Below are 23,913 nucleotides of genomic sequence, written 5' to 3'. Positions count from 1 at the left end.
AGCTACCGTGAGCTGGAGAAGGGGGGGTAGAAGGAAAAAGGCAGCTTAAAATCTCACAAAATTTACTGCTCTCACCAAGATCCAGTCTTTTTCTTGAGTAAACACTTCCTGACTTGAATAAACCAAATTGCTACAAGACTTTGGTTAATTTCTGGAATTCTGAAAAAGTCGATTCTGACCATTTTTGCCAGTTTTCTGGTTTCTTTTGTGAAGGAGGAATTTTCAGAGGTCCTCATTCTGCCATTTTCGCTGATGTCCATTAGCATGTTCTTACTGCATGCCTTTGAAGACAGACTGGGGATCCAAGGATGATGATAATTAACCACCTCCAGCACATGGGGTCCTGCGAGACCACTGGTGTCCTTCTCTCCTTCACATGGACCAGCGTGCAGGATGGGGCACCCTGTCAAGCCAGCGTGTTCTAATCAGATGGATGGCTAGACTAGATGACCTTTACCATTTCTTGTGGCAGAGACTCTGACCTGAATGTCTCTCATTGCAGGTCAGCCTCACCCTGGATGAAATAGTCAATCATGCAAGTGGCACAGACCCACGCCTATGTTTCCAGGCCACCCAGGCAGCCAGGTATCACCCAAGAGACTCCTGCTATTTGCTGGCTTTAGAGCTAGAAATGAGCTCAGTAGCAATTTCTTGGCAGTGGTAAAATGCCGACAAAATACAAGAAAAGGGGTAGTCCTTCCAGAAGTGAGACTCAATTGCTACTTTACGCTGTCCTTGAGGACAACTTAAAATATGCAATGTGTTGTCAGAGATGAGTTGCTTCATTTAAATTGGACTCTACAGAAATCTCTGCTCATAGGTAGGGAAAATGTTGCTCCGTCGCTGCAGAGTTCTTTGGGCTTAGCTCTAGGATATGGAGTAGCTCTGGCCCAGCTGCTTGTCTTACTTGATAGTTAGGAATGCCAATCACATCTATAAGGGAGGTTCTTACTATCCGCCTTTACATGACTTGTTTCTTTGAATCTCTTTCACTGCATAGGAAAATGCTGTCTCGGGAAAGGAACCCTGCTCTAAAACTGATTGTGGAAGCAGGGCTCGTTCCCAGGCTGGTGGAGTTCCTGAAGTCTTTCCTGTACCCCTGCTTGCAGTTCGAGGCAGCCTGGGCTCTGACCAACATTGCTTCGGGGCAGTCAGAGTTGACCAGAGCTGTTGTGGAAGGAGGCGCCGTCTCGCCCTTGGTCGAGCTCCTGTCCTCCCCCGATGTGGCTGTCTGTGAACAGGCAGTGTGGGCCCTTGGTAACATAGCAGGTGAGCCTGTCCCCTCAGCGGGCTAAGAAAAGTAGTCCAGGCACGTGGCAGGTTTGGGAACTCTTTGGGTGGTATGGTGGGCTTAATATTGTGGCACCCCTGCCAGGATTCTTGTTACTGTCAAGTCAGCTCCAAGTCATGGTGGCCGCATGTATAACAGACTGAAACATTAGACCCGGTCCTGCGTCGTCTTCACGATCATTGGTAAGTTTGAGCCCATTGCTGAAGCTATTGTGTCAATCCATCTCATTGAGGTTTTCCCTCATTTTCACAGATCTTTTACTTTACCAAACATGATGTTCTTTTCTAATGATTGGCCTCCCAGGATAAATACCTAGAAATGCTGGGGGAAGTACAAGAAGCTTTTTCAAAATTCAGAACCAAGTTTAGAAGACAAAAATAATGAAGCTGAAAGCAGAGTGATAGGGGTGAAGCTACAGGCTCCTGGGGACATCTGCCAACACTGAGGTCCTAATGGCTTCGGGAAGCCCTGGTGGTGCAGTGGTTAAGAGCTCAGCTGCTAACCAAAAGGTCCGCCGTTCCAATCTACCAGCTGCTCCTTGGAAACCCAATTGAGGCAGTTCTAGTCAGTCCTATAGGGTCGCTATGAGTTGGAATCAACTCGAAGGCAATGGGTTTGGCTTTTAATGTCTTCAGGGATAAAAGATAAGGTCTCTGGTGGGGGACAAACGTTTTGTGCTGGACTACTAACAAAAAGCTTGGTGGTTTGAACCCACCCACTGGTGCCATGGAAAAAATCCTGGTGATCTGCCTCCATAAAGATTACAGCCAAGAAAACCCTATGGAGCTCGGTTTTACTTTGTAACACATGTGGTCACCGTGAGTCAGAATCATCTCAATGGCAGTGGGTGTTTGGTTTTTGTTAATGGCTTCAGGGACAAAAAATAAGGCTTTGGCCTATGCAACATAGGAGTTTGTGACAAACCCTTGTAACCCAGGACCCTAAAAGGGCTATGCTTTCATTGAACTATGCCTCCACTGAAAGTTACCAAGGGAACATATAAAAAAAATAGAAGTATCATTTTGGCTAGGGGTGAAGTCACCTCTAGAGCTCAATCCTATGAGTGCCATCATGGATTTGGGGCTTTATTCTCTACATGCTCCAGGAAAGCACAAGCCGAGGAATTATTAGTGCTGCAGGCTTGGAAGGCCTCCCCCTCCTCCCCAAATTCCTGACTGAAATAAAAGAAATGCTCTCTGGGGAAACAAGCTCAATTGGGATTTTGACAAATTAAGATCAGCCAAATATCAGCAATTCGAAGTTCAGGGAAGGAACCACCCACCATGACTGAGCGAGCAAAACAAACAGGATGATTAGACCTCCAAGGACTTCAGATACTGGAATTAGCAGCTACAGAATACAAACTCAGTCTGCTTTTAAAATGATTGTAATCATAAAGAACCTATCTCAGAGTCCTTCTGTCTCTTATTTTGCATGGGTCAGTAGGGAACAGGCAAGATTGGGGTGGTATAAAGTTACTAATGCCTTGCCTGATTGGCTGAAGGATACTCACCAAGACTTCTAGGGTCTAAAATTGGTCGTCAAGCCCAAGTAGCAGACAGCTGATCGCCAGCACCTATTGATTTTCCAGCTATTGCTCTGAGTTGCATTTGGAAGTTATCGCCCTGTGCTGAAGTCTTCTGGGAAGGCAGCTTTGTTTTCCTGAGAGCCACGCTGAGAAATGCAGCCAGCATTCAGAGCGTACTTCTCGGGCCTTTATATCTCCACAGCCTCTGCTTATAGCAGTTGCTGTTTTGTGGCATCTCTGTGTTCCATGTCAAGCTTGTCCAACCAACTGATACCTTGGAGACCCAGGATCTACTACATGGCTATCCTATATACTTGCCAAACCCAGGAAGGAGTTTAGGCCTCTCACCCACTGAGTAAAACTTTTTTTTTTAAACTAGTCACCAACCCTAGGCTTCTCTGTTCTCTCTTTGAATGTCATGCTCTGATCTATTTGTAGGTGACAGCCCAGAGCTCAGAGACATTGTTATCTCAAGCAATGCGGTCCCGTATCTGCTGGCCCTGGTTTCATCAACCATATCAGTGAGTGTCTTTAAATTAGAAACCTAGCTAGGGGATAAATTCTCAAGGCTGGGAAATCTGGGAGGTAGTTATAAATCAATGCTAGATCCTATGGCTGTTTTCCTGGCCCCTTATAACAGCATTTAGGAACAAGGTCTAGTACTTAATATCATTTTGGCTAAAGGTTGGCCCAGATTTGTCCGTAGGGGCTGGTAGTGCTAATCTTTTCTTCTGGGACATTGGAAGAGGCCTGTTAAAGTTCTTCTAAGCTTACCATCCTGCAAAAGTAGATGACTGAGTTCATTCAAGGGCACAGACAGATTTAGTGGATTTTCAGTTCTGTTTGTGAGCAATAGGGTCTAGGTTTGGAGGTTAGAGTCAAAGTTGACTGATGTGGCACTAATAGAAGACTCCCTGAATTAGGAGTTAAATTTGGGCTTGATTTGTCTCAAACACAGGGAAGGTAGCTCTCAAAAGCCAAGGGAATCCAAAGAAGATACAGAAATGATAAGTAAGCACATGAAAAGATGTTCAACGTCATTAGCCATTAGAAAAATGCATATCAAAACCACGATGAGACATTGCTTCACACCCACTAAGATGGCTATCATTAAAAAAAATAAAAAAGAATAACAAATGTAGAGAAATTGTGCATTGCTGGTGAGAATGCAAAATGGTGCAACCCTGTAGAAAAGTTTTATAGTTCCTCAAGTTAAACATAGAATTACCATACAAACCAGCAGTTTCACTCCTAGGTATATACTTCCAAAAAATTGAAAACACTGACTCGGATACTTGTACGCCAATGTTCATAGCAGCACTATTCACAGTAGCTGAAAGGTAGAAACAACCCAAGTGTTCGTTAACAGCAAAACAATAGTATGTACAATACAATGGAGTATTATTCAGGCACAGAAAGGAATGAAGTGTTGATACATGCTACGACATGGATAAACCTTGAAGACATTATGCTAACTGAAATAAGTCAGACACAAAAGGACAGATATTGCGTGATTGTGCTTATATGAAATAATCTGTTGCTCTTGTTAGCTACTGTCCAGTTGGCCCCTGACCCATGGCTTGGGTGGTGCAAGCAGTTTGTGATTGGCTGCTAATCAGAAGGTTGGTAGTTCGAACCTACCCAGTAAGGCCACAAAAGAAAGGCCTGGCATCTGCTTCTCTAAAGATTACAGCCACGAAAACCCTGTGGAGCAGTTCTACTCTGTAACACATGGGCTCACTATGAAATACCTAGAATAGGCAAATTCATAGAGGCAGAAAGTAGCTTAGATGTTGCCAGGGGGAGAAGGAATGGGGAGTTATTGCTTATTGGGTCCTGAATTTGTTTGGTGTGATGAAAAATTTTGGAAATAGGTAGCAGTGATGGTCACAGAACACCATGAATGTCATTAATGCCTCTGAAATACATGTAAAGTGGTTAAAATATTTCATGTTATATGTATCTTACCACAATTAGAAAACAAAACAAAAAAAAAAAGCTGAGGGAATATGTGCAAAGACCTCAATATGGAAGAAAACCTGACATGGTGGAACTAGAAAAAGGCTGGCATGACCAAGGGAGTTTGCAAGGAGAAACAGTGTAAGAAAAAGAGTTGGTTTAGGCGTCATCCTGGTAGCAATGGGAAGCCTTTGGAGGATTTCAAACCAGGAAGTGATGAGGTCTGATCTTTCAGAAAGACCCTTCTGGCTGTTTGATGGGGGGGTTATAGCAGAAAGATAGGGTCAAGCGCATTGACATGGGATGTCGATGTGTTAGACCTGGTAAAACCAAAAACCAAACCTGTTGCCGTTGAGTCCAATTCTGACTCATAGCAACCCTATAGGACAGAGTAGAACTGCCCCATAAGGTTTTCCAAGGCTGTAATCTTCAGGGAAGCAGACTGCCACATCTTTCTCCTTCAGAGCAACTGGTGGGTTTGAATCACTGACCGTTTGGTCACCAGCTGAGCGCTTAACCACTTCGCCACCAGGGCTCCCAACTAGACAAAGCGGGGAGACAGAAAGAAGCAAGGATGCCCCCAGGTCTGAGGTTAGGTCATTTACATGACTGTCTTCCTATAGAAACGGGAAAGATGGAGGCAGGAAGGAATCAGAGCTTTAGTTGTAGATGTTAAATTGAAGTGAGTTAGAAGCAGCCTTGTAGTGAGGTCAAGTGGAGGGATATGCAGTCCAGGTGAATGTGTGTTCATATAGTCATCCTGCTGGGCAAGGCCGTCTAGAGCAGAGGTAAGCAAACCTAGTGTGGCCAGCTGCTTGTTTTTGTAAATAAAGTTTTATTGGAATATGGCCGCACCCATTCGTTTACATACTGACTGGCTGTTTCTGTGCTACATTGGCAGAGTTGAGCACTTTCAACAGACACTCTTTGGCTTGCAAAGCTGAAAATGTTTACTATCTGGCCCTTAACAGAAAAAGTTTGCCAACCCCTGACCTAGAGTAAAAGGAAAGCCTGGATCCATGTCCTGGGGCCTGTAACATTCAGAGGTCAGGCAGCCTGTCAAGAAGACTGAGAAAGAACAGCCTATTTGTCCACAGAAAACCAGAAGGTCTGGTGTCACAGATGCCAAGAAAAGCTTTTTCAAAAGGAAATGGCTGGCTACTAAACACAGCTAACTTGAAGACAGTAACTTTAGGACTAAAAAGCAGCCATTAGATTTGTAGACTTGGAAGGAGCTGATTTCCATCACTAACTACAAAGAAGTAGGGACAAAAACCAGCCTAGACTGGTTTGAAGAACAAAGGGGAAGCTGTGAGGCAGGCAGTGAATATAGACACATCTTTGGTGATGGACTATGAAAAACAGAAGTAGGAGGAGGGATGGAGGGGTGACAAGGGAGGAATCTAGGTTGAAGAAGCTAGAAAGTATTTTCATGCTAGTGGGAGCGGTCCAGAGGAGAGAGGTGACTCCGGTGCAGTCTTTAAAGACAAGAAGGGACGGGGTCCAGAGGCGGTACAGGAAGACTGATCCTTCATAGAAGAAGAGAAATGTGATTACGACATGGCTGGTAGAGTTATAGATGGGTGGGCAGACCTAACTCCTGCTTGATCTTGATTTTGTAAATAAAACATGAAATTAGGTCATCAGTTGAATTAAGCTGGGAGGATGTTTTAAAGAATATAAGGGAACCTCCTTAAGACTCGAGTATGAAATTTAAAATTCGTTCTGTGTCCCTAGCCCATACCATTACCTAGAATACGTTCCTATTTGAAGAACAAAAGCTTTGGTTCAGGCTGGTCAGTAATATTGACCACAGATGGCAAGGACATTGCATTTTCCCTCCTTTGGCCCTGATGCTAGAGCAGGCCCTTTGTTACAGGTCACGTTTCTGCGTAACATCACATGGACCTTGTCCAACTTGTGCCGGTACAAGAACCCATACCCTTGTGCGAAGGCAGTGAAGCAAATGCTACCTGTCCTTCTCTGCCTCCTGCAACACCATGACACGGAGATTCTCTCGGACACCTGCTGGGCCCTGTCCTACCTCACTGAAGGCTGCAATGAACGCATTGGCCAAGTGGTTGGCACGGGGGTCCTGCCCAGGCTGGTGGAGCTCATGACCAGCTCAGAACTCACCGTCTTGGTAAATATCGTTCCAGGTTCCATGTGTCTCTATGAGGACCTTCAGCCTAGAGTCTGTGCATCATAATTCATTGTGGCAAATTCTGTTCTTTTTTTTTTTTTACTCCCCCACCTGCCCACCCACCAACAGGCCTTCCACAGCCAGCTCTAATCCTTCTCTTATAACAAAGCTTGCCCTCTGCGATTTCCTTGTCTTTGCCATTCTTTAGCCAAAGGCTTGGATCAATTTCGATCTAAAATCTGGTGGGTGTGAAGTAATTTAGGAGCCCTGGTGGCACAATGATAAACACTAGGCTGCTAAATGAAAGGTGGGCAGTTCGAATCCGCCCAGTGTTTCCACAGGAGAAAGACCTGGCCACCCACTTCTGTAAAGATTACAGCCAAGAAAACCCTGTGGGATAGTTCTAGCTCTGCTTTGTCACATTGGGGTTGCTATGAGTCAAAAATCGACTCAACATCACCTAACAACCACGAGAAGTTATTTGCTCTTTCTTAATCTGATAACTAGAAAATACAGAAAAGCACCAAATGAAAATGACTTATAATCTGACCACCCAGTAAACTAGCCTTTTACTGCATTTCCTTCTAGTGGTCTATACATGTAGGCTTAACCAGTTGGCTTTTAGGGGTATATTTTTTAGGAGATCGAGCTTATTGTAACATTTGAACTTCCTACTCGTTGTTGTCGAGTCATTCTGACTCATAGAGACCCTATGGGACAGAGTAGAGCTGCCCCATAGGTTTCCAAGGCTAAAATCTATATGGAAGTAGACTGTTAGACCTTTCTTTCGCAGAGTGGCTAGTGCTCACACTGCCATCCTTTTGGTTAACAGCTGAGCGCTTAACCACTGCACCTGCTTCCGTAAAGATTTACAGTGTTGGAAACCCTATGGGCAGTTCTACTCTGTCTGTAGGTCGCTGTGAGTCGGAATTGACTAGGTGGCAACAGGTTGAATTTACAGAAGCATAAAGGGAAATTCTCTCTTATTCCCTTCCAGTTGGTTCTTTTAGGTCACTTCAAGTGTAGAGGAAAAGTAATTAAAACCAAAGCCAGCACTTTGCTATTACCAAGCATTGGTTACTTACATAACTCACTGCTTTGAAATGCGAGTATATTATATTTAAGATGCCTCTAGTCTGCCCCTTTTGATTTCTGTGCCTACTATTATATATTACATAGCCTTAATGATTATCTAGGAGCCCTGATGGCATAATGGTTAAGAGCTCGGCTGCTAACAGAAAGATCAGCAGTTCAAATCTACCCAGCAGCTCCATGGAAGAAAGACCTGGCAATCTGCTCCCGTAAAGATTACAGCCTAGAAAATTCCATGGGGCAGTTCTACTCTGTCACGTGGGGTCACTATCAGTCGAAATCAACTCAATGGCATCTAACAACAACAACAATTATCTATTCTGAGATTAGGATAGTATGTCAAGGTTGGTTGGTGGGTACTGCTAGGGGGTGGAGGGGAGTGAAGAAAATATCTGTAAGAAACTGTTTATCCCAGGGGCCTGGAGCCCGGTTGGAGCTGTTCTAGCAAGGCTGTGGTTGGTCTATATAGCACAACTTATACCTCATATTTGAGTAGCAGTCATGTGGCAAAATAGGTTAGGAAAATTCTAGAACTGTTCATGGGCTGTGCTGGGGCTGCAACCTTGCTGCTACAATGCAGAGAAATCAAAATAACTCCACAGTCAATCCTCATCTTGGGCTCAGTTGTAGATCCATCCAGGACACCTTCGGCGTTATTCCAAGGGGGTTTGTGAATACGCCAAGAAATGCCGCTGAGATCCCGTTAGTAAAAACCAAAAAAAAAAATCAAATCCATGGACATCTAGTCCATCCTGACTCATGGCGATCCCATGAACTCCACAGGGTTTTCTCAGCTGTAATCTTTACAGAAGCGGATCTCCAGGCCTTTCTTCCATGGCACCATTGGGTGGGTTCAAACTACCAACCTTTAGGTTGGTAGTTGAGTGCAAACTGTCTGCACCACCTAGGGACCTCAGGAATCTCATTAAAAAAAAAAAAAACAGGGATCTCATTAGCACCAATTAAATATACAGCAGAATCTTGACACTCCTACTGAGTAGGTACGCAGTAGAAATTATTACCTGATAAACACTACAGCAATTTAGCACTTTTCCCAATGTAAGGATATGAAAAAGATAGCATCATTCCTTGATAAAGACATCCCTTGACCTCTCTCCCACTTGAGCCAGAACTATTGGTAAGCTCGCAAGTATCTTTAAACTAGGCCAGCAGCTGTGGACAAGCTGAATTAAACGGATTGTGGGTACCATCATGGCTCACAAGCTTCCAGAGGAGCGTTAACATAGTGTGCTAATGTTTGGGGGGTATCCCCTAAGGTGATACGTGGGCAGTATGTGCTTACACCTCTAGCCCCGTTCCTCCAGATCCCTTCTCTCCGCACGGTGGGGAACATAGTGACGGGAACTGATCAGCAGACCCAGGCGGCCATTGACGCAGGCGTGCTCAGAGTGCTGCCCCAGCTTCTACTGCACCCCAGATCCTCCATCCAGAAGGAGGCGGCCTGGACCCTGAGCAACGTGGCCGCGGGGCCCAGCCAGCAAATCCAGCAGCTGATCGCTCACGGTGCGCTGCCTCCCTTGGTGGCTTTGCTGAAAAACGTAAGTCATGCTCTGCGGCACCCATGGTCAGAGACTACTTTCCAACTAGGCCTGTGGGAACTCTTTCAGGAGTTCGGACACAGGCTAAGCAGCAAATTACGGTCAAGTCTTAATACGTGTGGTAGCTGCGGTCTGTAATAAATGGTCTCTAAAGGAGCCCCAGTGGCACAATTGTTAAGCTCTTGGCTACGTGTTGGTGGTTTGTACCCCCTCAAAGGCTCTGTGGGGGACAGACCTGGCAATCAGCTCCATAAAGATTACAGCCTCAGAAACCCTGTGGGCCAATTCTACTCTGTCACTTGGGGTCACTGAGTCAAAATCGACTTGAAGTGCCTAACAACATCAACATAGTCCGTAAAGCCGCCGTAAACACTGGACTAGTGAACGTTGGACCATTGCTGTAGGTATAACACAGGGTTAGGTTCCTGCGAACCTCTGGTCACAACATTTTCATCAGCCACCAATACATAACCTTGGTCTAGGTGTGCTTCTGTTTAAAGACATATTATTTAATCTAGATGGTTGATTCATTAGCATTGGACTCACAGCCAACAGCGTTGTAATTGGTGTCTGAACAAAGCTTATCTCTCGCACATATTTTCCCCGTCAGGCCCATGGCAGTGTTCTTGGACTTAGGAACATTAGATGGCACTTCAGCGCTATGCCGGGGCGGGGTAAGCGGTAGAACGCGTTTTGAATAGTGAAATCACCAACAAAACACAACACTGTGAAAAATATGGCCCTAAATAGACCATGAAAAGAACAGGTGTTTACAGTGCGAGCACTGAGACAGGAAGGCAGGGCATTACCCTGTTCAACCTCAGCTGGCAGCACTCGGTGTCTGGAGACTAAAAATTTTCACCACTCTGTGCCTGTCTGAATGACCGGGAAAACACCAAGAGTATTGATTGATTAATTTCCAGCACGCAGGCGAATTTGCAAATATGAAATCAGCAAATAATGAAGATGGACTGTAATTGAGCTCCCTTGACGAAGTGATGAAATGTGAGTTTCCTAGCTTTCTCTGTAAAAGGGAGGGGCATCCGATTTCGGGGAGCCCATTAAAAATTTGGAAGACTGTCAAAGAGCATTGCACAATAAAAAGTGGTGCACAATGAAAAGTGGATTCCACAGCACGCATCCAGAAAAATCTTACGCTGGCCAATCCTGGCTGGTCTCTATGAGGTGTTAAAAGAAGGTACCATCTATCTACTAGCCAAAGGAGGGAGTTCTTTAATTGCTTATTGATATTTATCTAGGGAGAAGAACAAGAACGTATCAGATTATGGTGAGGTCCTATCATTGAAAAAACGTGGCCTTTTCAGTGTATAAATATATTTGATCAAAGTGGCAGTATAAACAAAAAATCCAAATATAAACATAGACATACAATCAAGTTTCCTTCTTCCCTCTGAGTCCCACTGCCCTTCCCCAGGAGCGGACTATTAACAGTATTTCCTTTTGCCACTTTGGAAGAATGAGCTGTGTTGAAACCATTTACATGTGGTACAAGTAAAAAAATTTTTTTTTTTTTTTTTTTTACAAGTCAGTGTTTCCTAGGGTTGGGGGAGGGAGGGAAGTAGAGTAGGATGGGGAGCAGAAGCTCCTGGCAGGCTTCCTGTTCTAAGGTGGGACGGTGGGTTCCCAAGTATGGAATAGGAAGGGGAAAGGCTGGTGGTGAGACCCAAGTCATAGCATCTTCTGATTTATTAGATACTTCCTATTGTTTTTTACCGTGACTCTGTGGTTCACCAGTAGAATTCTTGCCTTCCACGTTGGAGACCCAGATTTGATTCCTGGCCAATATACCTCACGCACGGCCACCACCCATCTGTCAGTGGAGGCTCTGTTATGATGCTGAACAGGTTTTAGCAGGGCTTTCAGGATAAGGTGAACTAGGAAGAAAGGCCTGGCCATCTACTTCCAAAAATCAGCCAATGAAAACCTTATGGATCCCAACAACCGTGGAGCCAATGTACGGCCTGGCAGCGTTTTATATCATTATGCATGGGGCCCCCTTGAACTGGAGCTGAATCCATGGCAGCTAACAAATTCTTTCTACTGTGAGCTTGTACATATTCTAATAAGAAGCACCTGGTATGGCGTAGTAGTTAAGTGCTACGGCTGCTAACCAAAAGGTTGGCAGTTTGAATCTACCAGGCGCTCCTTGGAAACTCTATGGGGCAGTTGTACTCTATCCTATAGGGTCGCTATGAGTTGGGATCGACTCGACAGCAACGGGCTTGGTTTTTTTTTTTTTTTTTGGTTTATTTCAAGCTGTGCCTTTTTAATTTGCTTAGAGCTATAAGTTGTTTTTTGTTTGTTTTTATTTGTTATAAATTGAGGTCACAGCTTTCCCTAGCCATAAAATGGGAATAATTCTTTTGATTGCCGAGACATTGAAGGGTCCATAATAAAATACTCCCAGATTGCTGGGCAAGGTGGTCTTTATATATACAAGCAATTCGTCTGTTAGATCATTTTAGTGTTCCCAGCTATGGTGAAATGAGTTCCTTTATGTGGCCTTTTGCCTTGGTTGTTGGAAAAAAAAGCTTGAAAGAGTTCTCCCCTAAGCCCTGAGGAGTTACCTTTGCCCTAGTTTTACCTCAGAGGGTTTGTTACTTTTGTCCAGGTTGGTTGACATTTCCTGGGTAAGTTGTAAACAACTCAGTTTAATAACTTTCTGTCTGGCCCTGGGCTTCAGCCTGTACCATATGATTGGTATGCAACTTGCAGGGATTGGTCAATAGACTATGTAAATAAGGTGAGTTGTAGCCTAGCCCTGCCTACTATACAACTTAAGTATCTTTGGCCCACCTAGAGGGGACTGGTCAGTTAGTGGCCCTGGTGGGAGAGTCATACCTTGAAATTTAGGAGGAGTTTGTGTATCTATTCAGCCAATTCCATAAAGGGTAGGCAGAAGCAATAGAAAGAAGAGGCAGAGAGAGAGAGAGGGAGAAGGAACCCCCTAAAACATTTGTAACATTGGCCAATGATTGTAACACTGAAGACAGAGGCCTGGAAGGGGCCCAGCGGCAGAGCCAGCAGCAACAGTCTGCAGGGCCAAGAGGAGTCAGAGAGCTGTCCTGTAGGGAAGGGAGACTTTGCCTACATGCTTCCTGATCCTGAGTTGTACTCTGTTCCTTAATAAAATAAACCCCTTAACTGTAAGTACAGTCTGTGAGTTCTATGTGGCCATTACAACAGATTATCAAATCCAGCAAAGAAGAGAGCGCCACAGGAGGGACAGCTGGTGTCCGAATCGGTAAAGGCTGGAGAGTAGAAGGATGTCTGACCTATACCCTGTAGAGATCAGCCTCGGGCTGATTTGATTCACGTTATCCTCCCTGAAGCTGGGTGGGTTCTGATGCTATTATTACTACCAGCCTTTTATGCCAGCTTTGTAGCTATGGAGATTCGCACAGTAAAGTCCGAAGTCTTCGCTGTGTCAGAAAGACCAGAAGTGGAGACATCACGGCCACCAGTTGCCGTTGAGCCTGACTCATGGTGACCCCGTGTGTGTCAGAGTAGAACTGCGTTCCATAGGATTTTAAATCGCTGACTTTTCAGAAGTAAATTGCCAGGCCTGTCTTCAAGGAGCCTGTGGGTGGACTCAAACCTCTGACATTTGTGTTAGCAGCTGAGCGTGTTAACCATTTACACCACCCAGGAACTCCAGTGTAGATACAGGATATTACAATTTAAAATCCCAAGCAGAATTCCTGATTCAATATAGATTACCTAAGGAACCCTGATGGTGCAATGGTTAAGCGCTTTCTACTAACTTAAAAGGCAGCAGTTCAAACCCACCAGCTGTTCTGCAGGAAAAAAGACCTGGTGATCTGCTCCCATAAAGATTACTAGGAATCCCTATACTATGTCCTTTACTGTCACTATGAGTAGAAATGAACTTGACAGCATACAACAAAAACATAGATTACTTGGATTGGTTCTATTTTTCTCACAGCCTGACTTAGGGAAATGAGTCTATTTGACCGTAGAATCTCTAAGACCCTCTTGAAGTCTGCCTGCCTGATTCCTGGCTTCTCAAAGATGTTGTCTTCTCAAGAGCAAGAGGCAGGTTGCCAAGGCACTGTATGTAAATTGCATGTATGTCCTGGCTGCCAAAAGGCTACACCTAGACATTGGACCAAGTTGGCATCACTGCGTTTAGGTTCTTCGAGATCTGTGAAGATTGTAAACGTTCTCTTTTTGCAGGGAGAATTTAAAGTCCAGAAAGAGGCTGTCTGGACGGTGGCAAACTTCACAACTGGGGGTACTGTGGAACAATTGATCCAGCTTGTCCAGTCTGGAGTCTTGGAGCCACTGGTAAATCTGCTCACTGTCCAAGACCCCAAAATTGTTCTCATCATCCTTGATATCATCTCTTACATTCTCCAGGTGAGCTTTCTGAACAGGTTAGTAACAGCTTCCAAATTTGCTTTTTTTCTAATAATTATAAATTTTTGTATTGTGCTTTAGATGAAGGTTTACGGAGCAAATTAGTTTCTCATTAAACAATTAATACACATTATTTTGTGACATTGGTTGCCAACCCCATGATGTGTTAATACCCTTCCCTTCTCTCCCTTGGGTTCCCCATTATCAGGTTTCCTGTCCCTGCCTGCCTTCTTGTCCGTGTCCCTGGGCTGGTGTGCCCATTTGGTCTTGTTTTGTCTTATGGCCTAAGTAACCTTTGGCTGAAGGGTGACCCTCAGGAGTGACTTCAGTACTGAGTTAAAAGGGTGCCTGGGGGCTGTACTCTTGGGGTTCCTCCAGTCTCTGTCAGACCGGTAAGTCTGGTCTTTTTTTGTGTGAGTTAGAATTTTGTCCTACATTTATCTCCAGCTCTGAATGGGACCCTCTATTGTGATCTCTGTCAGAGCAGTTGGTGGTGGTAGCTGGGCACCATCTAGTTGTGCTGGACTCAGTCTGGTGGAAGCTGTGGTAGTTGTGGTTCGTTAGTACTTTGTGTCTTTGGTTTTCTTCATTCCCCCTTGCTTCAGATGGGGTGGGACCAGTAGGGTATTTTAGATGGCCACTCACAAGCTGTTAAGACCCCAGACACTACTCACTAAAGTTGAATATAGAACATTTTCTTTATAAACTATATTATGCCAATTGAACTAGATGTCCCCCGAGACCATGGTCCCCAGCCCTCAGCTTGGTAATTTTGTTACTTGGGGAGTTTGGATGTGTCTATGAAGCTTCCATGACCTTGCCTTGGTCAAGCTGTGCTGGCTTCCTCAGTATTGTGTACTGTCTTAGCCTTCACCAAAGTTACCACTTATCTATTGTCTAATTAAACAATAGATAAGAAACCATCCATGATTGTTTCTTTTTGTGTGTAAACCTTTTCATGAGTTTTTATAATGGTGGTCTCATACAATATTATTTTGTGATTGACATTTCAGTCAGCATAATGCCCTCCAAATTCATTCATGTTGAGATGTTTCGCAGATTCGTTGTCTTTATTGTTGCATATTATCTCATTGTGTATGTACCATAGTTTGTTTATACATTCATCTGTTGATGGGCACTTCATTTGTTTCCGTCTTTTTGCTATTGTGAATAATGCTGCAGTGAACATGGATGTGCGTATGTCTATTCACGTGATGGCTTTTGTTTCTGTAGGATATATTCCTAGGAGTGGGATTGCTGGATCATATGGCATTTCTATTTCTAGCTTTTTAAGGAAGCGCCATATTGTTTTCCAAAATGGTTGTGTCATTTTGCTTTCCCACCAGCGGTGCATAAGAGTTCTGATCTCCCCACACTATGGAGAGCAGGCTAGCTGAAAGCAAATGTAGAAGCAAACGACATGTGAAGAAAAGAGATAAAGAGGATGATGCAACCTAGAGAAGAAAAACAACCTTATCAACAGAAGACACTGGGACCAACTAAGTCACAAACAAGGACTTATCAAGACCAACCAAACGGGCTCTAAGAGCTCCAACATGTATAAAAGAAGGGACACTAAGACTCAGCTTTGCTCAGAGTCATAACCAGAGCCAACTCAGTCATACTTTGAGGACTGGGAAGCAGTGGGCTGCAGCAGCTTGCCCGGGCTTAGTCCCAGGTCCTAGAGATGTCGCTAACTCAGTCATACGTTGAGGGTCGAGACTCAGTGAGCTAGGAAACAGTGGGCTGCTGCAGCTCGCCCGGGCTTACTCTCGACCTTCCTCCTAGTCTAACACACGTCTCTTGTTGCTCTGCTATCTCAGTCATACGCTGAGGGTCAAGAGTCAGTGAGCTGGGAAGCAGTGGGCTGCCGCAACTCTCCTGGGCTTACTCTTAGTTCGCTCCATACCCAATACACGTTACTTTGGTCATACATTGAGAGCTAAGGGATAATAAGCCCTTGTGCTCAAGAGACATGACAGAAATCTACGAGAGATTCTCAGGGATCGAGGCTGATTTGACATCCGAGCCATTGACGATGGTGTGGTCGAGAGTTGGCCTGGACCAGAAAACAACAATGCCCAAACACCGTCATTTACGTAAGCGTGCTTGCTGTCCCTCTCCTTTCCCCTGGTGAATTGAGATCTCTGGCGTCCGGGATAGCCAAGAACCTGTGTGCCTAATAACTAATAAAGACATTGTGGAAAGACACAAATTGTTTGGAGTGGTCATTGTGACCCCCTCCTCACGACACCACAGCCTCTCCAACATTTGTTATTTTGTGTTCTTTGGATTAGTGCCAGGATTGTCGGGGTGAGATGGTATCTCATTGTGGTTTTGATCTACATTTCTCTAATGGCTAGTGATCATGAGCATTTCCTCATGTGTCTGTCAGCTGTCTGAATATCTTCTTTGGTGAAGTGTCTGTTCATATCCTTTGTCAATGTTTTAATTACATTATTTGTCTTTTTGTTGTAGGTGTGTTGGATTTTCCTATAGATTTTATAGATTAGACCTTTGTTGGATTTGTCATAGCCAAAAATTTTTCCCAATCCGTAGGTTCTTTTTACTCTTTTGGTGAAGTGTTTTGATGAGCGTAAGTGTTCAATTTTTAGAAGATCCCAGTTATCTAGCTTATCTTCTGGTGTTTGTGTACTGTTAATTATGTTTTTTTTTCCTGTTTATGCCATGTATTAGGGCCTCTAGCTTTGACTCTATTCTTTCTTCTATCATCTTTATAGTTTTTGGTTTTATATTTAGTTCTTTGATCAATTTTGAATTAGTTTTGGTGTATGGTGTGAGGTATGGCTCCTGTCTCATTGTTTTACAGATGGCCATCCAGTTTTGCCAGCACCATTTGTTAAAAAGACTGCATTTTCCCCATTTAATAGACTTTGGGCCTTTGCTGAAGGTTAGGGGATTGTAGGTGGATGGATTTATATCTGGGTTTTCGATTCTGTTCCATTGGTCAACGTGTCTGTCATTGTACCAGTACCAGGCTGTTTTGACTTCTGTATGTGTAAAGTAGGTGTGATGGTTAAGATTGTACGTCAGTTTGGTTGGGCCACGATTCTCATGATTTGGCAGTTGTGTGACATTGTAGCCACTTCCCTGTTGAGATTTGATATGTGATGACCCACGTGATAAGATCTGCCGTGAGTAGCCAGTCGATTGAAGTTTCCTTGGGCTTATGGCCTGCAATGAAATGGTCTCCGAATTCAGGTGGGATATACTCAAGGTTGTACTTTGGCTCTTGTGGACACGTTATAATTTTCTTCAGCTTCAACTTGAGCTTGCATATGAGCACCTGTTCCACAGTTGGCCCCTGGCCTTGTTCTGACTGATGATACCGAGCTTTTCCATCGTTTCTTTCCACAGATGTAGTCAATTTGATTCCTGTGTTTTCCATCCAGTGAGGTCCATGTGTATAGTCACTGTTCATGTTATTGAAAAAAGGTAATTGTAATGAAGTTTTTGGTCTTGCATAATTCTATCATGCGATCTCCAGTTTCCTTTCTACTATCAAGGCCATGTTTTCCAACAACTAATCCTTCTTGGTTTCCAACTTTTGCATTCCAATCACCAGTAGTTATCAGTGCATCTTGTTTGATAAATTTCAGACTGCAAAAGTTGGTAAAAATCTTCAATTTCCTCATCTTTGGCATTAGTGGTTCATGTATAAATTTGAATGATAGTCGTATTAACTGGTCTTCCTTGTAGGTGTATGGATATTATCCTATCATGGACAGTGTTGTACTTCAGGATAGATCTTGAAGTGTTCTTTTTGATGATGAATGTGACGGCATTCCTTTTCAATTTGTCATTCGTGGCATAATAGACCGTATGCTTGTCTGATGCAAGATGGCCAATACCACTCCTTAAAAAAAAAAAAAAAAAAAAAAAAAAAAAATTTTTTTTTTTTTTAATGCCTAGGAAATCTATCTTTATGCATTCTATTTATTTTTGACGACTTTCAATTTTCTTAGATTCATTCTTCGTACATTCCATGTTCCAATTATTAATGAATATTTGCAGCTGGTTCTTTTCATTTGGAGTCATGCCACATCAGCAAGTGAAGTTCCCAAAAGCTTTGCTCCATCCACATCATTAAGTTGACTCCACTTTGAGGAGGCAGCTCTTCCCCAGTCATCTTTTGAGTTCCTTCCATCCTGGGTGGCTCATCTTCCGGCACTGTATCAGACAATGCTTCACATAAGGTTTTCACTGGCTAATTCTTTTCAGAAGGAGACTGTGGGGTCCTTCTTCCTAGTCTTAGTCTGGAATCTCAGCTGAAACCTGTCCACCATGGGTGACCCTGCTGGTATTTGAAATACTAGTGACATAGACAGCAGCATCACAGCAACATGTGAGCCGCCACGCTATGAAAAACTGGCAGGTTTCTAGGGGCAACTTGAGAATACAAAGTATTATAACAAAATGTGCAAAGACCTGAAGTTAGAAAACCAGAAGGAAAGAACACACTCAGCATTTCTCAAGCTGAAAGAACGGAAGAAAAAAATTCAAGCCTTGAGTTGCAATTTTGAAGGATTTTATGGGCAAAATATTGAAAAATGCAGGAAGCATCAAAAGAAGATGGAAGGAATACAGAGTCACTGTACCAAGAACTGGTCAACCATTTCAGAAAGTAGCATGTGATCAAGAACTGGTGGTACTGAAGGAAGAAGTCCAAGCTGCACTGAAGACATTGGCAAGAAAACAAGACTCCAGGAACTGATGAAATACCAGTTGAGATGTTTCAAAAAGTCAATGCAGTGCCGGAAGTGCTCGCTTGTCTATGCCAAGAAATTTGAAAGACAGCTGCCTGGCCAACTGACTGGAAGAGATCCATATTTGTACCAAAGAAAGGTGACCCAACAGAATGCGGTAATCATTAAACAATATTGTTAATGTCACACACAAGTAAAATTTTGCTAAAGATGATTCAAAAATGGTTGCAGCAGTACATCTACAGGCAACTGCCAGAAATTCGAGCCAGATTCAAAAGAGGATGTGAAATGAGGGTTACCACTGCTGATGTCAGATGGATCTTGGCTGAAAGCAGAGAATACCAGAAAGATGCTTACCTATTTTATTGACTATGCAGAGGCATTCGACTGTGTGGATCATGACAAATTATGGATGACATTGCAAAGAATGGGAATTCCAGAACACTTAGTTGTGCTCATGCAGAACCTGTACATAGACCAAGAGGCAGTCATTCAAACAGAACAAGGGAATAATCATGGTTTAAAGTCAGGAAAGGTGTGTGTCAGGGTTGTATCCTTTCACCATGCTTACTCAATCTGTATGCTGAGCAAATAATCTGAGAAGCTGGACTATATGAAGAAGAATGTGACATCAGGATTGGTGGAAGACTCATTAACATCCTGTGTTACGTAGATGATACAGCCTTGCTTGCTGAAAGCAAAGAGGACTTGAAGCACTTGCTGATGAAGATCAAAGACTACAGCCTTTTGTATCAATTACACCTCAGCATGAAGGAAACGAAAATCCCGACAACCGGAACAATATGCAACATCATAATCAATGGAGTGTAATGTTCTTCTCCAGGGAATGGTCCCTCCTGATGAAGTGTCCAAAGTAAGCAAGACAAATCTCCCCATCCTTGCTTCTGAAATGCATTGTGCTTGTACTTCTAAGACTGATTTTTTTCTTCTGGTGTTTCATTGTATATGTCTTAGTTATTTAGTGCTGTTATACCAGAAAATAGCACAAATAGATGGCTTTAACAAACAGAAATTTATTCTTACAGTTTAGGAGGCTAGAAGTCTAAATTCAGTGCTCCCCCTCCATGGGAACGCTTTTTCTCTCTGTCGGCTTTGGGGAAGGTCCTTGTCAGTCTTCCCTGGTCTAGGAGGTTTTCAGTGCAGGAACACTGGGTCCAAAGAATGCACTCCACTCCTGGCTCTTCTTGCTTGGTGGTAACGAGGTCCCTCTTCTCTCTGCTTGCCTTTCTCTTTTATATCTCAAAAAGATTGACTCAAAACACAGCCTAATTCTGCAGATCGTGTGCTGTCTCATTAACATAACTGCCACTAATCCTGCCTCATTAGCATCAGAGGTCAGGATATTTACAATACATAGGATAACCACATCAGATCACAAAATGCAGGACAACTACCCGAACTGGGAATCATGGCCTGGTCAAGTTGACACATTTTTTGGGGACACAATTCAATCCATAACAGTATATGTTCGATATTCTTTGCCACTACCACAATTCAAATGCAATAATTCTTTGGTCTCCCTTTTTCATTGTCCAGCTTTCACATGCATGTGAGGTGATTGAAAATATGTGGCATGGGTCAGGCACACCTTAAGCATCGAAGTGACATTTTTGCTTTTTAAAATTTTAAAGAAGTCTTTTGCCACAGATTTACCCAATGCAAATCTTTGAGTTAAACACTTGGAATTTTGTCTTGGGAGAGCCCCGGTAAACGTCATCTGATAGACTAGTGAGGACCCCTGTATCAGAGAGAGACAGCTGGAACATCAGGTTATAAAGATCTGGGTGGGACGGGAAAATGCTTGAGATGGGCAAAAGAGTGCTGCTGAGGTTCTTTGAAATAACTCCTGGGTCATTTGCTCTTCTGTCAAGGTCCATGATCCTTCTCCAGGGATCCTACTGTCTTACTTTCTCGTCATCATCCAGTTCCCAGTTTCTTTCTGAGGCTAACTAAGTTCTGTGGCTTCTGCCTCAGTTTTCTTTGTCCCAAGCCAGTAACTCATTTTAGACCTACAGAAGGGATTGGAGAATGTTGTATAAATGAACCAAAAGTAGCCTCTGTGTATTGGCCCCAAGTTGTTGACCTCATAGCAAGCTGAGGCTCTTTAGCCCAAAACAGCCAGCCTGTGCCAAACACAAATTTGTACACATCCAGTTGTTTCAGCAACAGCCTAAACACAAGCAGGTTTTTAGCTACTTTCCAGTAGAGTGGGTAGCCTGCTTCACATACCCAACGAAACTGTGCCCAGCGTTTGCTAGCCCCAGACGAGATGAAGCCCTGTAGTTATAAGGACATCCAGCTGCATGTGTCCTTCTGAGCGCTTTGACCCAGAGACTCCCCATCTTGCTGTGAGAGGATATCATGAAGGCAACCATAAGCTTCCGTCCCTTCTCTTCTGAGTTTTCATGGCTTCCTCCCCTTCTGGTGGCTTCATGTACCACTATCCTCTGGAAGCCCTTCTGCTGTGGGGACCACCCCCTGCATGCGGCTGTGTTACCCCAGTAAAGAGCTTATTGTGCAGCACTGCTATCTTTTTCGTATCTATTTCCTTGATCAGCCCCAAATTCCCTCAAACTCACTACAGAGGGTATCAAGGCTTAGACATACAGCCCAGACTCTCATCAGGCAAACAATGTGGTTTAAATAGTGTTTCATTGATCCACAAAAACAAAAATAAACCAGCTGCTGTTGAGTCAATTCCAACTCATGGTGACCCCATGTATGTGCAGCGTAGAACTGTGATCCATAGCATTTTCCAGGCTGTGACCTTTCCGAAGCAGATTGCCAGGTCATTCCAAGGTGCCTCTGGGTGGGTTCAAACCGCCAACCTTTTGGTTAGTAGCTGAGTGCTTACCAGTTTGCACCAAACTTGATCCGTAGGAGATTTTTTTTGTTGTTGTTACTCTTCACAAGATAGTAACCAGCGCCCTTCAGGATATGATGCCGAATCTTTATCTTTCTCTGCTTCTCCCAAATACGCTGTTTAATCAAACTACACCCTTTTTTCCCATAATAGTCAACACTTATTCCTTCAAACCTTCATAGGTAACTGTTCCTTCTTTTAGGAATGCTGTTATCCTGTGATCCATCTGGGCAGATTACCGTTCATTAAGAATTTGCCTGTGTTACTACCATGGTGCTTCCCCAACCTTCCCTGCGTGTCTTCTATAACTTAGACCTATTAGAGTTTACTGTATTACACTTAGGAGCCTGGGTAGCACAAGTGGTTTGTGATCAGCTGCTTAACCTAAAAGTTGGCGGTTCAAACCCACCCACTGGCTCTGTGGGAGAAAGCCTGGCGATCTACTTCCATAAAGGTTATAGCCAAGAAAACCCTACGGAGCAGTTCTACTCTAACATATGGCGTCGCCATGAGTCGGGGCTGACTTGATGGCAGCTAAAAACAATCCAACGTATTATAGCTATTATCTCTAATGATTACTCACTTTTCTCCCCTAATAGTTTGAGTTATGGAAAGGCCTATCTAAGTCATTCTGTAGCTCTAGTTTTATGTGCTTCATCCATAGTCAAAGTACAAATGTTTGAGTGAATACGTAGCTCTGAGTGATTAATCCAATGACCGGCATTGGATTAAATCCACTCCCATTACCTGCTTCCAAGGACTTCATTATTTGCTGTCATGGCTTCTGTTACTAAGGGTCCCCTGTCTTAAAGCTGTTTTTAAAAGAATTTCCATTAATTAGAAGATATCTACTAAATGGTGGTGGTGATTGCCATCAAGTCAACTCTGACCAATGGCAACCCCATGAGTGTGCAGAGTAGAACTGCTCCATAGTGTTTCCAAGGCTGTGAGCGTTCAGAAGCAGACCATCAAGCCTGTCTTCCGAGGCAGTTCTGGGTGGATTTGAACTACCAACCTTTAAGCTAGGAGTCAAAACACTTAACTGTACCACTCAGAGGTAGTGATAGTGATATACTTATGGAGGGTAGTTAATTCACCAAAAGAAATCATCCCACATAAGGTAATAGTCAAGAAACACTATGTTTTGTACAGTGAAAATAAACCTAATTGTATAAAACCAAAACAAACCCACTGCCTTCGAGTCCATTCTGACTCATAGCGACCCTATAGGACAGAGTAGAACTGCCCCATAGAGTTTCCAAGAAGCGCCTGCTGGATTTGAACTGCTGGCCTCTTCGTTAGCAGCCCTAGCACTTAACCACTATAGCACCAGGGTTTCCACCTAAATGTATGTAACATAAGTATTCAAGACGGGAGGAAGACTGTATAACTTAAAATCAACTTGGGCAAAGTGAAACGGAGATTGCCTATTATGGAATGGTATAGCATCTATTAACTAGAACGGGAGCCTTTGGTTTAATTTCACTGATAAAGCAAGGGGTATCTTCCCCTGGGGCCCCTGGGGGTGCAAATGATTAACATGCTTGGCTGCTAACCAAGAAATTAGAGGTTCAAGTCCCCCCAGGGGCACCTCAGAAGAAAAGTCTGGCCATCTACTTCCAAAACATCAGCTGTTGAAAACCCTACGGAGCAGAGTTCCACTCGTGACACATGGAGTCGACTGAGCAGCAACGAGTAGCTGGTACCTTCTGGGGTGAAACTCCCTGTAGGGCTGACAGGCTGTATCTCATTAGGTCTGCTGCCCAGAGTCCCATGTTCTCTTATCCTGCTCACAGGCAGCAGAGAAACTTTTCGAGAAGGAGAAGTTATGTCTTCTGCTAGAAGAACTCGGTGGGATTGATAAAATTGAGGCCTTACAACATCATGAGAACCCTCAGATAGGCCAGACTGCTTTGAGCATTATTGAGAACCACTTCTTTGAGGTAAGTGACTTTGCAGTGGAAAGGGGTGCCCACACCTCGCGGTGGGCTGATCGGCAGGTGATCACCTGTCCAGTACCTACACTGCTGCTGTAGAGCAGGTGACCAGACAGGAGGGCTTCTTACCCCCTTTCCTCCGAACTTAGGCCTGCGTTTCTTCTTGCTCAGTGTTGTATATGAGGCGTTGGTGGTTCAGAGGTAGAATTCTCGCCTTCGATGCGCGAGGTTTGGGTTTGATTTCCGCCCAGTTTTGCACGGGTCGCTGTAAGTTGAGGGTCGACTCACCAGCAGCTAATAACAACAAAAGCCATGTTCTGTGGGCACTTTTGAGTAGCAGTTTCCCGGCACCTGTAAGTTTTCTAGTCCCAAAGGAGCTTGTCCTGCTGCCT

The 23,913-nt window shown here is 43.9% G+C and overlaps 1 protein-coding gene across 1 annotated transcript in view; it reads left to right on the top strand.

Moving 5' to 3' along the window:
• The window catches only part of KPNA7 (karyopherin subunit alpha 7), a 32,639-nt gene extending 9,019 nt beyond the window's left edge, over positions 1-23,620 (top strand). Inside the window, exons 3-9 of the mRNA XM_049905070.1 lie at positions 503-585; positions 1,001-1,269; positions 3,258-3,340; positions 6,658-6,921; positions 9,339-9,572; positions 13,791-13,973; positions 23,381-23,620. Coding sequence (XP_049761027.1) covers positions 503-585; positions 1,001-1,269; positions 3,258-3,340; positions 6,658-6,921; positions 9,339-9,572; positions 13,791-13,973; positions 23,381-23,620 — 1,356 coding nt within the window. The remainder of the gene's footprint in view (positions 1-502; positions 586-1,000; positions 1,270-3,257; positions 3,341-6,657; positions 6,922-9,338; positions 9,573-13,790; positions 13,974-23,380) is intronic.
• Positions 23,621-23,913: the final 293 nt, after the last annotated feature.

Source organism: Elephas maximus, chromosome 12, assembly GCF_024166365.1.
Source record: "Elephas maximus indicus isolate mEleMax1 chromosome 12, mEleMax1 primary haplotype, whole genome shotgun sequence".
NCBI lineage: Eukaryota > Metazoa > Chordata > Mammalia > Proboscidea > Elephantidae > Elephas > Elephas maximus.
This window is presented reverse-complemented; position numbering and strand designations above follow the sequence as displayed.